Source organism: Esox lucius, chromosome 9, assembly GCF_011004845.1.
Source record: "Esox lucius isolate fEsoLuc1 chromosome 9, fEsoLuc1.pri, whole genome shotgun sequence".
In the NCBI taxonomy this organism is placed as follows: domain Eukaryota; kingdom Metazoa; phylum Chordata; class Actinopteri; order Esociformes; family Esocidae; genus Esox; species Esox lucius.
In genome coordinates, this window is record NC_047577.1 from 13,800,462 (window position 1) to 13,817,737 (window position 17,276).

General features: G+C 41.8%; 1 protein-coding gene across 1 annotated transcript; it reads right to left on the reverse strand.

Annotated features, from left to right (window-relative positions):
- Positions 1 to 522: 522 nt before the first annotated feature.
- Positions 523 to 15,109, reverse strand: dtd1 (D-aminoacyl-tRNA deacylase 1). The gene is made up of 8 exons (XM_020049455.2): positions 14,868 to 15,109; positions 13,269 to 14,040; positions 12,502 to 12,664; positions 11,964 to 12,054; positions 11,422 to 11,657; positions 9,656 to 9,753; positions 3,602 to 3,769; positions 523 to 944 (listed from the first exon to the last, which is right to left on the reverse strand). Exons 3-7 carry the CDS (start codon positions 12,542 to 12,544, stop codon positions 3,611 to 3,613), a joined length of 627 nt encoding a protein of 208 aa, XP_019905014.1. The 5' UTR covers positions 12,545 to 12,664; positions 13,269 to 14,040; positions 14,868 to 15,109; the 3' UTR covers positions 523 to 944; positions 3,602 to 3,610.
- Positions 15,110 to 17,276: the final 2,167 nt, after the last annotated feature.

The window sequence follows — 17,276 nt, forward strand, 5'->3', positions numbered from 1 at the left end:
AAAACATGGGGCACTTACACAGAGGTGGAACTAAAAACACACGCCCGCGCGCACACACACACACACACACACGGAGTGTAGAACAGAGCCTCCTGAAACTGCAGTGGATCCAGACATATTTGGGTCATGTCATGTCTTCTCTCTCTTACGAGGTCTCCTGAGTAGGCCTGCTGTGGCTGCCTAGTTTCCTCTGGTTCCACCCTCAGCCGTAAAAAACACAGGAGAGAAAGAAATCTCACCTCAGCACTTCATGGCGCTGGGAGGGAGCGGCGTCCCACGTGGACCAGGAATAGTCCCAATGTGGACTTAATACCAGGGAGCGGTTGAAGGTATTAGTGGTCAATGAGTTGTAGATGTATTCATCCCTTTGATTAATGAAGAACACACAATCACACACACACACACACACACACACACACACACACACACACACACACACACACACACACACACACACACACACACACACACACACACACACACAGCAGAAGTCCACACAGGTTTTTTTAGTTTTTTTTTTTATCGTCAACTTTTATAAAATGACCACGTTTACATTCAGATCGACTAAACAACAACGCATTAAATAACGCCTGTGACATAAATATATATATCAAATGTGCTGTCCTCAAGTCGAAGGGCTACAAAAGTAAGGTGAGACCGTCCCCCCCCCCCCCCCCCCCCCCCATCGCACATGGATCTGTCACACCCTGTCGCAACGCCACGGTCCACAATGCTGTTGGTGAAAGGTTCCGGGGTCTTGGGGGGTACAGAGTACATGTCTGATCATGTGCCACAGTGCCAATGTCGTCGTGAAAGTTTCGTGAGAGAGAGAGCCCCAGGCGGTCTGAAAGGGAGGGCAGTCCGGCATCACTCCTCACGCTCTACGTACATTAAGTCCACCGGTCCAGGGTGGGATCCCCCCCCCCGTCATCGATAGGGCAAGTCTGGAACGCAGAACACATCATTTAGAACACATTCATACAGTATACTCCACATCAATTCACAGAACGTTCTTTAGCGCATTTTGTCTTGCGCATTAGTTCATTTGTTTTTGTCTTCCACTCTAACAGAGACTAACCTGGTAGAATGGAAGATAATAAAAACACTACATTAGACACTGTCTTGGCAGAAGTAGTTGTAGTAGTGGTAAGAGCATGGGGAGGGGGGGGGGGGGGGGCAGGTAGTATCCTTACAATAAAAGTACCACAAGAACATTTAAATATTTCTAAAAACAACATTGTGGGAGTGAAGGACACAGGGGAAGAGTTGTCCCAAAACCACTTTAATTCCGAGACGCACACTGGTGCTCCCTGAGCAGACCCCGGGAGAGTCCCCCTTTAAAAATGCAGCCAAGGAACCGAGGGAGCGAGAGGAGAACGGAGAGGAGCCCTGCCCTCGGATGACACATCTACCTTCAAGTTCAGGTCAGAGCCCCGCTCGTTCCGCACGCACAGACGTAGAACCGCCCCGCTGTCAGTGAGACATTTAAACAACTCTCAATCTGTCACGCTTTCCTTTCCCTCGCCCACTCCCTCCCTCGAACGGTCTCCCTGGCTCCCGCGCTCCGTCGGACAAAGTGGGCTTATGTAACTATTTCGGGGAGACCTTGCTGATGTCAGGGGGCATATTAATCCGAACTCTCCCTCTTTCTCGTTCCCTTTCCCTCAGTCTCAGCAGATACCGCCAGAGAGAAGTAGGAGTCACAAGGGACGAGAGGTGTGTGTGTGCCCCATCAAAATGGTGAAAGCTGATAACGTTTCCTACCCTTAATGAAAGCCCATCACGTTTTGCGGGTTGGGGCTAGAGCATGCTAACGTGAACACCAGAAAACAAACAAGACCTTAAAACATGCCAGTCCTCACAAGGCTACTGGCCCTGACGGCATCCCTAGTCACGCCCTGAAGACGTGACCCGTTGAGAGGCTGGTGGAGGACCACGACGCCTCCATGGTAGTTACCACACTGCCCTAATCCGCCTGGACAAGGGGAACACTGTTCACCTCTCGCCTCACAAAATGTCCGCGTTGAAAGCGAGTAAGTGTGGCATAGCCACGGTCAGGGGAAACGGCAAGCCTCAACTAGCTCGGTAGATAAAAGTATATTGTGCCCTTGAGCAAGGCACGCCTTCGGCAAGCATGGAGATCTGGGACTGGTCCTCCGCAAAAACGTGACTGACTTCCTCACAGGCCACACCCAGATGGTGAGATCCTCGGATTACCCAAGATAAAGGGTCGCACAGACCTCCACGTGCTAACAAATGGCACCCGGACTGCTGTTAGGTACCGAGATGATCTCCTCAGACCCATCATCAAACCTTACTCTGGTGCAGTGGGCCCTGGGTTCCTCCTGGTGCAGGACACCGCCCGGCCTCATGTGGTAAGAGTGTGTAGCCAGTTCCTGGATGACGAAGGCATTGATGCCATTGACAGGCCCTCACGTTCCCAACACCTGAATCCAATTGAGAACCTGTGGGACATTATGAATCGGTGCATCTGACACCGCCAAGTAGTGCCACAGACTCTCCAGGAGCTCACTGATGCCCTGATCCAGGTCTGGGAGGAGATGCATGTCATCTTCACTTCAAAACTATTGACTGATAAATGTAACCTATTTAGGAAGATTATACTTTGCAATCATTTATTCCTGAAATAAAATCAATGTATCTGTAGACACAATAGGTACACCCCTACTGTAGCTTCAGCAGCTGATGATTCCCTGTTGGCTGAAATAACTTAATGTAGCTGCTTCTTGTTACTGTCTACTATTCTATTGCATCAACTGGGTGGACCTTATGCGCTTTCTTACATGAAAGTCCCTCCCCAAAGCATTTTGATTGGATTGAGATCTGGGCTTTGACTCGTCCATTCTATAACTCTCCTTTTTTGGAACATTCTGTTGTACCTTGGCTTGTTTTTTTTAAGATCATTATTCAGTTGCAAGATCCATGTTGGGATCAGCCTCAGCTTTTTGACAGATGGCCTCACATCCTCAGTTATTAAGGGCAAAGTCGTAAGGCAGACCATAATGCAACTGCCTCCATGCTTTATAGTCGGTATGTGGTTCTTCCGTTCAAAGGCAGCGTTTCATTTAGCCAAACATCTAACAGCCAAACATCCACTCCTTTAACGCACCCGTTCAACCTTTTTGTGTTCCACATTTTGGAGGGTATAGTGTTGTTTATGCAGCTGACATATGGCATGTTAACTTACAGACGCAAAGTTATTCCCAGACTTCCCGGTTTGCAAACACACAACACAGTCCATGGGGGCGCGGCAGATGCGGGCCAAATCACTTGGTGACTCAGCTGTTCCAGTAAAAACTAGGAACCAAACGCTGGGGGGCGGACAAGACAGAGCGCTCTAATTCGGAGACCATTGCAGAAGAACTCTTTCTGGATATTGGAGCACAACGTCGACCGTAACTATGCGGGAAACTACGGACACACAACGATGAAGTACACACGAATGTGAGCAAGTGTCACCTTGAGGCCTGTAAGGTTTTTAGAACCTAAGGACGATGCAGTTTGGCACAAGGCTGCTGTGTGTGTGCAGTCTGTATTGGGCACGTGTGTAGTGTGTAAGTCCCTCTCACTCTCAGCTCACCCGTTCGCCCTAGGGCTCCCTCTCTGATGACACGTCTCCGTCCGCTCCACTACTAGCGTTGGGGTCCTGCCCTCGGGGGCGCGGGGTGGCCCTGTCCCTGCCTGACTCCGATGGGCCTTTGGAGCGAGTCTTCTCTTTTCTCTGCTGCAGCTTCTCCTGCTTAGAGAGCTGAGATGAAAGGAACGAGAGAGAGAGAGAGAAAGAGAGAACTCGTTAAGAACATGACACATGAACTGACCTCGTGGATGAGCATGGCCTTGCTTCCACCCTGCTTTCTCGCTATGTATAGCAGTAGAGCAATCGGCTACCTGAAAACGTATGTTCTCAGAAGAGACTGAACAAACTAAAGAAAAGACAGAGACGACCGTGCAAGACAGATAAAAACAGAGGAATATTTTGATCTGGTTTGGGCAATATAAAGCGATCCTCTTCAGGTATAGCCACTTCATCCTCCCATATAATATACCTTCTCCGTCTGCTGTAATGTGCAATTTGTTTGTGAAGAATCTATAGCAGCAGCTATCTGCAGAAGCTATTGTATTGTTCTCTCAATGAAACAGCACAATACCAGAGGTATAAAACAATGAGCTACTCCTGAAAAGCACTGTAAACAAAGCTGCAGGCTGAAATTTTCATGAGCGCCACAGGAAATATTTATGACTTAAATGTCATGCTTAAGCCACAACGTCCACAGAACACTTTATTATTTATGGTGAATACGCGGCAAACGACAGAACAAAAAAACATCAAGTTATCCCTGTACAAACCCCACCAGACTAGCTATAATCACCAACTAACGTATGACAAAAGATAAAACAACTGCTGTAGAAATGCACATAAAACAGAACGATAGCTAGAAACACACAAAAAAGGCACCTTCATACTTTTCCCTCATGTCTCTTAATGCTAGCATCCTAGCCGTGCTTTGAGTCACTTGCAATTGCTGGATACTTCAAACGTATAATATTATTTTCACATTTTGATTTGACATTCTAATCCAGGGTGACTAACACACATTAAGGAGCGCACACTTGTTGTACCGAAAGTAACTTAAATCTTTTGTTTGATGGGGAGGATAGAGGGGAACAATGACAACAGGAAGCTGTGGATGATGAGGTGCCCATAATTGTATGAGATCAAGATTAGAAATGAACCCAGGAAACCAAGGTTAACACCCCTACTTAACCTCTTAGGTTAATTGCCACAGGTACTTCAGTAACCACAGAGCTAAGACATGTTTAAATTCCCATGGAAAGGATGGCACCCTAAAACAGAGCAATATCCCCTTCAATGGACTGGGGCTTTTGGATGCGATCTGTAGACTTCATAGGGAGAAACCAAAACCTTTTCAGCAGCATCTAATTCCCCAGCAGAAGGGACCAACCAGCAATCCCGTCTGACTATTTAACCCACCCCACCACCCCCAGGGCTGTGCAAACAATTTGTCTTTTAGTCTCGAAAGCACCACACTTACAATCAGTGGCCAGAAATCCTAGAATTCATCTTTAACTGTGTGTGGGTATGACCGCAGGCCTGCATAAGACAAACGCTACCACAGCTACTGGGACAGCCTCACTATATGGACAACAGCCTCACTATATGGACAACAGCCTCACTATATGGACAACAGCCTCACTATATGGACAACAGCCTCACTATATGGACAACAGCCTCACTATATGGACAACAGCCTCACTATATGGACAACAGCCTCACTATATGGACAACAGCCTCACTATATGGACAACAAGGCACAATTCAGTGTTGATGAAAATAATTCCCTTTTTCATGTTTTCCTATTTAAATGTAATTTTGATTTGTGGATTCAAATAAAGCATTTAAAGTCTGTGTGTGTGGTGTGTGCTTGTGTGTAAGCCGTTCCCTCAGTTGAGCAATGATCCTCTGAGCCCTGGCATTTACTCCCCTCTAACTGCACAACAACATCCAAAACAGATGAGATTAAAATGCTGTGGACGGCTGCTCACTGGACAGAGCAGTCTGCTACACACACTGATGAATAAATAAAACGACCATATCAGGCGGCTCACTGAAACAATTCGAAAATGTGAAAAGACAAGTGTTCGAGGAGAAGAGGGATGTCCCCTGTCTCTTCACAGGAGGCTATTTCGAGTGGGTCCTGACTGATTCTGGCTAAGTTTGGATCATGGAGCCGTAGCTGAAAGGAGATGTGGTGGTGTAACATTCATCTAGGCTTTCTGTCCTTACAATCCCTCAAATGTTACACAACAGGACTAGGAGATACTGTGGAGTCAGCAGCGTTAACTAAGCATGACTTAGGCTAAGCCTAGTTCTTAAAGCATGTTCAATGTAGAATTTAGAGGGAGCAGAATTTATTGTGGGACAGTATAGTCTAAGCATCTCAGGAAAAGTCTTAAGAATCCTGTTAAAACGTGTTTGAAGACAAACTCTGAGCCATGAATAAAATCAAGTAAAAGTTTCTCTCAGCTGTTAATCAAAAATGTTTTAAGTTTAAAGCAGGGACGGGCAACCAGAGGCCTGCGACTACAGTTTTTTCAGACCTCTGATCAAAATCCTGTAACAACGTATAACAATGAGTACAACAAATATATACACAATTTCATAATTGTCCCACTTACAAATTTTAAATTAATACATACACAATTCTAAAAAGGATTAGCCCCCTTTCAAAGTTTTTCAAACTAAATCTAATATTAGAAACTGAGTAACCAAACTAGACAACATCTTTATGCGATTTTCATTTATTTCTATATTACAAGAAGTTATGAAACACCGTAATCTCTCTTTTAGACTCAAACTGACTATGCTACCTAAGAAACAATGGCCCTCATTCATGAAACGTGCGTACGATCCAATCTGATCTAAAATGACCATCATTATCACGAAAAACAACAATCGTAACAGCCTCAGTAACAACAACCACAATTATAATCATAATAATAGGCAATATGAAACAAGATGACGAGGAAAATAATACATAGAAAACGTACCACAATATTAAATATTGTATAGCTACCGTAGGCTATTACTGTATTATTTATTTCACTTTATTCTGCATTTTCGCTTATTTCTGTGGTTCATGCATTTGTAAGGTTTGAAATGCCTTTGTGTATGTAATGTGCTAGACAAATAAACTTGCTTTGCCTTGCTTTTCCTAAGTCACTCAGGACGTATCGACATACTTGGAGATCATAAATGGTTGTTATAATTTCTGTGGCTGGCATCTTGATTAGCTAACAGGTCTTACATTTGACTAGTGAGAGGATAAATAAACCAGTGGTTCTGGGTCGAGCAGTTACCCTAATGATGGCAGAGCTTGCTTTTTTAAAGGACTTCGGCTCTGGGCTTAGACACGAAAGTGTTCCGTAATTGCAAATTTTGTCATGAAGAATGGTTAACTAATCGTTTCAGGCTATTATTTATGTATATCTGTATGTTAATAAGGACAGGTGAAGGGCATTCTCGCATCCACTTCTTTATCCGATTTACCAATCTGTGAAGACATCTACTGCCCATTTTGACCAGGTGCGACAGTTTCGTGAATGACACAGAGATGATAGTCTCTCCCAACGTTCGAATCTGAGAAGGTTTCATGATTGAGGGCCAATGACTGCAACCAAATGCGTCTTTCACAGTGATGTTGAGGAACTTCGGCCCATTTCTCCATGCAGAACTGCTTTAACACAGTGAAACTGGTTGGTTTTCGAGCATGGATTGCTTGCTCCTGCAACAACATCTCACTTAAGTTTTGGTCTGGACTTTAGGCCATTCTTAAACTTAACATTTATTTTTCCTTCAATTATTCAGATGCTCTAAAACAAAGCAGAGTTCATGGTTTCTTTAATGATGGCAAGTTGTCCATGTCCTGATGCTGAAAAGCATCCCTAAACCATGACACTGCCACCATCCTGCTTAACTGTTGGTTGGAGGTTCTTAATGTGGAACATTGTGTAGACCCAACTCAGGCCTGATGTTTACCATGGCATTCAGACACCTGACCATAATCTCCATCATTCGGTTCGATTAACTAAGGGGACAATAAATTATTCACACCCGAAGACTGCACTTTTGATTACCTAGCACACCAAACAAATGAAATATATTTTTCTCTCAGACTTCCTCCATATATTACTACAATCCACAAAAAGGTCTGAGCACATTCAATGGGAAATATGTGCAACAGTGCAGAAAATCAGACAGGGGAAAATACTTTTTCACGGCACTGTAACTAAACTGCTCATGACAGCCCATAAGGTCTCCAAAAAATCTGTTAGAGGCTCTAGATGGAGCTCATGCCTTTAGAGGCTTCACACATAGCTTTTATCTTTTACCCATAAGAGTATGAGTAAATTTGTTTCAGCCCTTATAACAAATTCTCTACTCCGAGATATTTTGTTGATGGGCCAGCCCGCAAAAGCAAAAGAAAGGAGAAGCTCTCATTAAAATGCATTAATTTTAGTTTAATGCTACATGGCTTAAAATATCATATTTTCATCTAATGATTTATTCTACCTATAATTTAAAAGGATGCCCGACTTGAGATGTGTGTGGTACATTGTTCAATAAAAAAATCCTGTTTACTACATGTTTTAAGCAACAAAGTTGAATCTGAATCTGTAACTACTACTGCACAAAACTGGCATGGAATTGTCTGCTTTGTACTATAATTAGTGACTAGGAAAAATGATTTGCATCATTTTAGATAGGATGTGTATATATGCATAATCTATAGATGGAACATGGAATATACATAGATAAATTAGAATACCTTGATTATAAAAAATCAAATTACAGTTTCAAAGCGAGTGGTTATCATGACACGGCTCATACATGACATAAGATAGTACACGATTTGATTTTCAGAGACCCCTTTTGGATCAACATGGGCCACTTTTACTAACAGGGGTAAAATCTGGTGAACTCAAATGATTATTCCAAGCAATATAACAAAGCCAATGTTTGAAATGCTACTATGGTACTTGTACCACATGGCATTAACTTAGGAAACACTTACCTAGCATGCTTCACCAGCTGGCTATGGGCAGTTATTTAGATGGATAGCTAACCATCGCCTTAATTTTACAGTTGGACTGTCATAGTGCGATATTAAATGACTTATTATATAGCCAGGTAGCATAGATTTGATAATTTTTATAGCCCCCACATAGCAGTTGGAGATTCTAGCAAAGCACATGTAAGTGAATGGGATTTCCAATATTTCGGAAGCTGTGGTAAACAATGTCAATCACGATCCAAACCTGCCTTCCTCCATAAGAAATAAAGCATTCTGCGTGAACTTTTCAGTACTTGGGCTGTACACTGTACATCGAAACCCCTATTCCACTTAAACAGCATTTATTTTCGCCGCCGTGTTCTGAGTCTCCCCCGCAGAGTGCTGTCGTCATGGTTACAGAGTGGGTTCGTTCACAGGGGGGAGGGGGGGAGGGGGCACACCCCTGCGTTGGTGACAACCCCCACCTACCGCCGGTCCCTGACCCCAGCCAATCAATTGTCCAAAACACAAGCACCTCTTCAGAAAAATGACACGTCTTAACCCAGAGTTAACGGTCAAACAGCAAACCAGAGACGGGACAGATCACCAGTATCGAGCCAAACTCAGGTGGACTACAGTATTAAGACAATGTTCAGGGTGTCTCGGTTAGAGGGACCAGCGAGCCGCAGTTCTACATCAGCCTCATAGATATAGCTAGGCTAACACCTCCCCCTGCTGGATGGTCGCAGGATAGTGCTAGTTGGCGGCTCAGGGGTTAGGGAGTCAGGCTTGTATTCGGAAGGTTCCCGACAAGATCCGTGGTCGCTGTGTCCCTGGGCAAGGCACTTTACGCTACTCCGGGGGGACGATGTCCCTGTACTAACTGTAACTTTTGGATAAAAGTGTCTGCTAAACGACTAAAATGTAAATGTTAGTGTTTAGAAAACCTCTGGTCTCAGCCATATGATTTCTTCACACCACGGTAAGAGCCAACTCAAAAGCAGCTTAATACCACAGACCTATGAAACAGCTGCCTACAGGAGATAGCTCATTTACTGTACCTGTCTGGGGTCCGTGGGAGCAGAGGGGGACACCAGCTCGATAGTGACCGGCCCGTCATTCTGGATGTGAATCTGCATGTAGGCCCCAAACTGCCCGTCTAATAATATAAACAAGAGGGTAATTAAGGCTTACTTTTATGACCAACATAGTTCAAGACCAATCCAAACACGCATCGAAATAGCAACACAAATGGCAACATTCAAAACTCCCCGTGCATATTAATCTTTATGAATACTTACGCAATCAATTATTTTCTGCTTGCAATACATTTAACAACACGCTGATTTGATTTTCCACTTTGACATTATGGAATGTTTTGGGTTGAGCAGTGGCAAAAAACTCTCAATAAAATTCATTTTGACTGAAAGTTCTAACACAATGAAATGAGGAAAATCCAAAGGGGTGAATACTTCAGAGAACCACTGAATGAGTTGGCATTTTGGTAGAGCAGGGACTTCACAGGTAGATGCAAAGGAAGTTTAAACCTAAATGCTCCATTTCGTCCAGGTATACTGAGATTTATTGCACCATCTGCCCCCCAAATCCGTTTCAGGATGGCATGTCGAGAAAAGTGCAGAATCATCTAGTTTCTCTCACTCAGGGGATTGGACGGTGGCAGCGAGAAGACTAATTAGGGGCCTTCTATCCCAATACAAGCAGGCACACAGTGTTCCTCCACGACTCCAGCTCCCCAGCGGCTCGACCCAATTCAAGAAACACCATCGCCAACTACGACCTGACAAAAGCAAACCACATGAACCTGGGTCCACTGCAACCCTTAATCTGTACACCATACAATAGAAGACTATAATTGAATAACCTTATGGACCCAATTCATTATTCAACTTGGCTTTTTTTTTTTAAGTTGGATGTGTTAAAGGGGATGGGCGAGGGTGTGCCCCAAAGCAACACACCTCACTGGCTAATTTCACTTAGGAAGGCGAGGGGCAGGTGCTATCAAAATATATATTAATGAGCCTGACGTATCGGCTTCATGTTTGGTCTCCGCCATTGCGTATTAAACAGGAATACCACCTAGCCAGGAATGACTACCTTGAAGATAGATGTGAGACACCAATTTTGAATCCGCTTTTTTTTTTACACTAATTTACATTGAAAAACTGCATGTGGATAAAATGTGAGAGTGACCCTATACTCTGTGCTATTTCCCATCAGAATGAATGGCCCTATATAACATAACCATGGTCAACCTCTAAGATAGTTTCTTAATTTCCCAAGCTATAATCAGTACTTTACAGACTTTACAGACCAAGGTGTTGGTGATTTTGACTTTCTGCTATAAATTTGATTTACTACTTTGCGTGAGCCATTTACTATCCATTAAATACCCAAGACAATGGTTCAGGGTTCCAAAAGGTGCACACAAATGGTATTGAATGTTGTCCCGGCTGAATCGGAATGTTTGTGACTTGGCTCAAATTGTGACTTTTAACAATCAAATGAATCTTTTTATTAGTCATTTTCTTTCTGGGGCGTCTTATGAGTGTCCTTTTCTATACAGCCACAAACTGCCTACGCAGCAAAGTATCCTCAACACTATTGGGTCACCGCGTGGGATATTCCTTTCAGTGGCAGACTATATTAGAAACTCTATACACATCTCATCTTGCAGTGTTAGCTTGTGATGCTCACACACACACACCTGCGCACACACCCACGCGCACACACCCACGCGCACACACCCACGCGCACACACCCACGCGCACACACCCCCGCGCACACACAGCCTTGTATTAGCACCCACCTTTGATCATCTCAGGCTTGTACGTTGTCCTCATGTGTTCCAGGATGTTGTTGTAGAAAGGCTGTGCCAGTTCTGCAGACATGGCTGCGTGGAAGTCAGGCTTGTTGCCCTTCAGAATGCACTGCAGGGTGAACTGACTAACACAGAGGACTTCATACTCCTGGTCCATGACACTTTTGCTCCACGCTCGCCCATTCTCATCCTCAAACAAACGCAGGTTGAGGATCTTGCGCACCCTGAAAAAAAAAATAAAAGCAAAACGATGCATATTTTGTGCAAATTACAAAGTTATTAGGATGAATACCAAATAATAGCACAATGAAATTTTAGTTGTAGTCTTACTATAAGCTTTTACGTATATGTATCTTGAGTGTATTCATAGGAACCTAATTATGGTCTAGTTCATTTCTTTTGTTCTGTTTCAAATTATTTTGCAACGGTTTCATCCGTTTTTGCATTTATAAATACATCTGCGTATGTGAACAAAGGCAATTTGTTGTGGACATATTTAAAGTATTGGGGCAGGATCAACCCACACTCACATGTAGTCAACATCCTTCTGTGTGTCCTCAATGGATATGCCCAGGAGTACACACAGACCTCTGCCTATTGAGCTGATCTGCTCCTCTCCCACTGGAAAAAGGAAAGAACGCAATCAGTAATCATGATCTACATTGCAAATATGCCTGTCAGCTATTCAATGTTCCAGCCCACACTTGCAAGAACTAGATCACTACATATAGTACAGAATGTAGTAATGACATCATCTGAAACCTGTGAGACAATGAATGCATGGTATAGAGGACTTGGCTAGTGTAAAGACAGCGCGATCTAAATAATTCCAAAGTAATCAATAAACGTCAGAGCACTGCACACAGCACTTCAACCCGGTAAAACAAAAACAGTGACACCATTGCTAGAAAACAGGTTTTGTATTTCACAGCAACACTGCTAGCAGGCTAGCTAGCTACGTTAACAATAAATGCCTGTGTTGCCTGCAACCTGCCCCGTCGAAAATAAAGATTTGTTTTACCGAAAGATGAATTGATTATGAAATGAATAATATAATAAGTAACTCACCTGACACGCTCGCTTTCGTAACTCTTTGAATGATAGCCTTCATTATTTTGGTTTGATGCCTTGCTAGCTATAATCAATCGGATTGGAATGCTCAGTCCGTACACATGTATTACTTCCCAGTCCAAAATATGCCTTCCAGTGTAGTCAGCGGCACCTAGTGGACCTGTAGTTCATTACAAATTAGTGGAAAACGAAACCACTTTTGGCTAGCAAATATGCGTGCCACAAACCCCGATGAAACGCACCCACGATAGCTACTTTCATATTAGCTATAAGTTGTATGGAAGTTTATGCAATATAATGTTCATACATTTGTTTATACAAATGTAAATACATTTCAGAGCTTCATCACTTCAGTTTATTTTTATTTATTTTTTAAATCAAACTAGTTATTAAGCCTAAAACACATTTGTAAACCACTCTGCAACACAAGCACAGTTTAGTTCTACTCAAATTCTGTATCTTATCCAGCCTTTTCCACTCGAGCATCAAGCAAATTCCCTTTTACAGAAGTGGATCCAGAAAAACATTTGTAATACAATTGAGTTCAAATCCTGATAGTAGCATATTGTGCTCGTGTATCCCACAAAGGACAGTGCAAATTGGCTTCCTGCCACCAAGGGTGAATGTTTAGGATGTCAGACAAGGTGGTCTTGTGTCGTCATGCTCTAGCACTTCTTTGGCAAGTCGGGCTGCACTCTCAACTGTGGATTTTTGGCCAGAGAATGCACTCTAATCGAAGCAGTTATGTACCAGAAAATACCTACTGGCTGAGCAAGCAGAATAGATTGGCGAGACATTCAAAGGCAGAGTAAGTCAACAGAGGGAGGATAGGAGTGGAGCGTTGAGCAAGGAATTTGGCAAGGAACTGAAGTTTTCAAAATGTTGGAGTGGTCGGTCATCTGCCCCGTTCCAATTTCGCTCCGTTAGCCAAGTCTCCCGTTCTCGCCGCCACCTGCTGGTATAGACAGACTGCACAAATGGGCCACTTAACTAACCTCTTCCTCTCTGGCTTTAATCAACACAGAAGACAGCAAAAATGTTGCTGTTGCACTTACAGATCAAAAAGTGCAAGTGACGTCAAGCATGTGTCAGTTCAAATTACAATCACTGCTCATTGCGAAAGACAATCAAGGCTCCTAAGCAATGCAAATGAGAACATCTGTGGTAAGGAACACAGCTTATTACTGGAATATATCCTTACCTAAAAAAGGGTAGGCAGACACTCTCAGAATACATTTTGAGCAAAATTGGAGACTTTACAGATATTGTAATTTCTAAACACACAGATTTCCACTTGAAGCATTTAGCTACACAGTTCTGAAAGTCCATTACAGTCTATTTTTACACCTGTTGGTAATTATTTGGTGCGGTCTTGGTTGTCAGCTGTTGCAACATCCCCTCTGAGAGAGCTGAGAAAATTGGAGATCCTTGTAGAATAAGGAATAAAGTTCTCTTTGTATATGATGGTGGTTTTCATGTGGGAAGTCTGGATCTTCACTTCTCTGGGATCAGGAGGTTCTTCCTTCTCTTTGACTCCTGAAATGAGACACAAATGTACATAAATATTATGGAGCATGCAATTTTGTCATTCCATCAATGTACATTTGTGCTGAATGCTTAGACATGTATTCTTAAGTCCGACTTGAGCTTAGTTTACAATACTGGGGATTCAAGCCCTTCTTTTCGCCCAGCTGGTTGACCAGCTGTTGAGAAAACTGAAATCCCCAATGATAGTTGAAACTGTGGATGATTAGGTGCCTATCACAGTGTGATTGGATGAGCCTGATGAGAAAAAAAGCCAGGACACCTGGGTTACCAGACATATTTTTACAATAACTGCTTTGGGATCTGTTGAGACCACAAAGTCAGGACATCGGTTTCACTGGCACTGATAGCAAAGAAAATGTACTTCAAATGTCTTAAATGAAGAGCTAATAAAACATATGCAAAAAATGATTTAAGGTCAGCTTAGAAACTGATGTCTTGTTTAGAATGTCTCTCTTTTGACTGTCTCTGCACAGCAGTGCAATCAACTCATGTGATTTGATACATATTCAGATGACCCCTCTTTCAATTCAATTGGGCTATTGTCATATCTTTCACGCAAAACAGTTCGCATATGTACTGGACTTTGAGAATAGCGTTCTCACCAGATGCATTTTAAAATATCCGCTAGTAGCCCAACTGGTTCAGTTTATAAACCTACATAAATAATAGATCAACACATTAAGCTTATCTAAGAAATATAAAACCTACTAATTGGCTAATGTCAACTACAGAAACATCACATTTAAATTAGATTAGAGCAGACTTACAAGCAAGTAGTCATAGCTGCCTGTACAGCTGTAAAGCTAGTAGCTTACCTGGCTTTTCGTCATTGCGCCCCATGTACTGATAATATCCGTATGTGCCCAGCATTGTCCATATACCAAAAGCATACAACATAGACACTCGAACATTCCACTTGACTATTTCTTTAATTTTCATTTTTCCCCCCACGTTTTGTCTAGACTATTGTGAACCATGGGGTTATATTATGAACTCACAAGGACGCGGCCATGTTGGATTCATCTTGATCATTTCCGGTGTAAAATAATGAAATACTAACTATACATACATACATACATACATACACGTAATTCTTGATGTGTACATTATTATTTACGTATTATCATTATTATTTTAATGCACGTCACACTTTTAAAGAATTTTATAGAAATAAAGCAATCTGAACAGCTGACTACGCTAGAAGCACCGCTTCTTTGTTTTTTTCGCTCTCTTTCACAGTTCATTTTTGTTTTAATAGAACAAGTGAATACAGTCATGAAGCAAAATCATTATCGAAATACCTTCAGTTGCTGGTCATTGTTTTCAGGATAGTTCATGAAAACAATTAACTGTTTCTTTGATGAGTCAAATAGTGTTAGCTGTTTAACAAGACGGGAAAAGTCTGGATTTTAGCAGTCTTTAGACACCAAAGGGTTTTAATGAGACACTAACATTGTACGCTATTTTTTTTTACATTTAACACCCTGGTGGGGCCAAAATAATTTATATCTCACTGTAGCCAGGAAAATAAAGTTTAGACATTTGGATTGATTTTGGGTTGTTTTCTAAAACTGTAAAAACATCCATCCTTATCATCAGCCTTCCTTTATTAAAAATGTTCGGGGTGGGGAGGTATCATTGCCTGCAACATAACCTAATAAATGACTTCAAGTAATCTATTTACACTAAAATAGATAGATTTACCTGGAAATCAATTTCACAGAACTACTCTGGGGTTCTCGAATTCACAATCAAATTTGCACTTTGTACCCTATTGCCACCTGCTGGACATGACATCACAAGTTTTCGTCAATACATTTTGTTAATGAAGAAGAATGTCGTACTTTCTGACTTTTTTCAATACATTCCAGTGTCTCGGGGCGGATGTTTTTTCAATACATTTAATTAAAGAAAATATGTACGTGCAAGTTCTTCTCAATAAAATGCAATACATGCTAAAATAAAAATGTATAAAATCTGCTCTCTTAGCCCGTAGGCCCTATCCTAAAACACAGATGTTTTTCTCAAACACGTTATGAAGATGACTCAGATAGTTTCATTTATTACTTAGGACTCGCAGGCACTGTAAAGGACAAATATAAAGTAACACCTACAGTTTCAACATCAGTCCAGTGACAAAGTGCAGAGAAACAGTTCAAGATTTACAGCCGTCCTAATAAGACTGTCCTTAGGCACATAGTATTTGAAGATTTAAAATCAGTGATTCATAAAATAACTCCTCAAAATGTTTAACCCTGTACCTTCTTTCACAACTTTTAAGAAATGTATTGGATTGATCCATAAATAAAACCATTTTGTTTTGTGTTTTATGGAAATACTTGAGTTAATCTATTACTCCACTCTAACTATTCATCTTTTCTAACGTACTGTTTGTTATCTTTCAGAAACATTGAATACTAAACTAATGTGAATAGTTGTGGTACAGTTGGTGTCAGTTGTATGGACATTTTGACCCACACAACATTTTGGCAAAATAGGTTTCAACTCACAGGCTGCTTGCAAACAGTGTCCACAAGCACTTGAAATAGATTGGAAAACATTTCTGTATTTGCCAAGAAAGGAGACAAATAGGATCAATACATACGTATGTTTGCAAAGGAGTACAGCATGTGTTGGAGATGGCACTACATCAGCACCAATGGCCATGAGTTACCTATTCACTTGGGATTCATGATAGCCTGAAACTATGTCCTAAAGCTGGTTAAAAATGTAATGTTCAAGGAGTACCTTTGCCAGCCAACATGACAGCGCTGAGTGATGTTGGCACCTTGACATTATACATCATGACTCAGAAGATCCCAGCCTTGGCAAGAACCAAAGCTGCCATTTGCTTAGCGCATCACTTGTTTTGTCAACAAATGTCAGCTGCCAGAGAGATCACAAGCAATCTTTGAATCCATTGTGGCATGTTTGTTTTTCACTGAACATAAAAGCTGTTTATTTATTTGAAATTTGGCGGCCAGTTCATGTTTCAAGTATGAAAAAACTCTTGAGATATGTCATCTCGTTTGTACAAATGACAAGAAACTACCAAATATAATAAAAACAATAATGAATTACCATAGCATGTCAAATCCTTTCTAGTAATACAAATATTAATACTCAGAAAATTATACAAATAAACCAGAACTTAGTTTATAAAAACAAAACAATAAATACATATCTACACTACATTATTTACAATTCTAGAATTCTCCAATTTC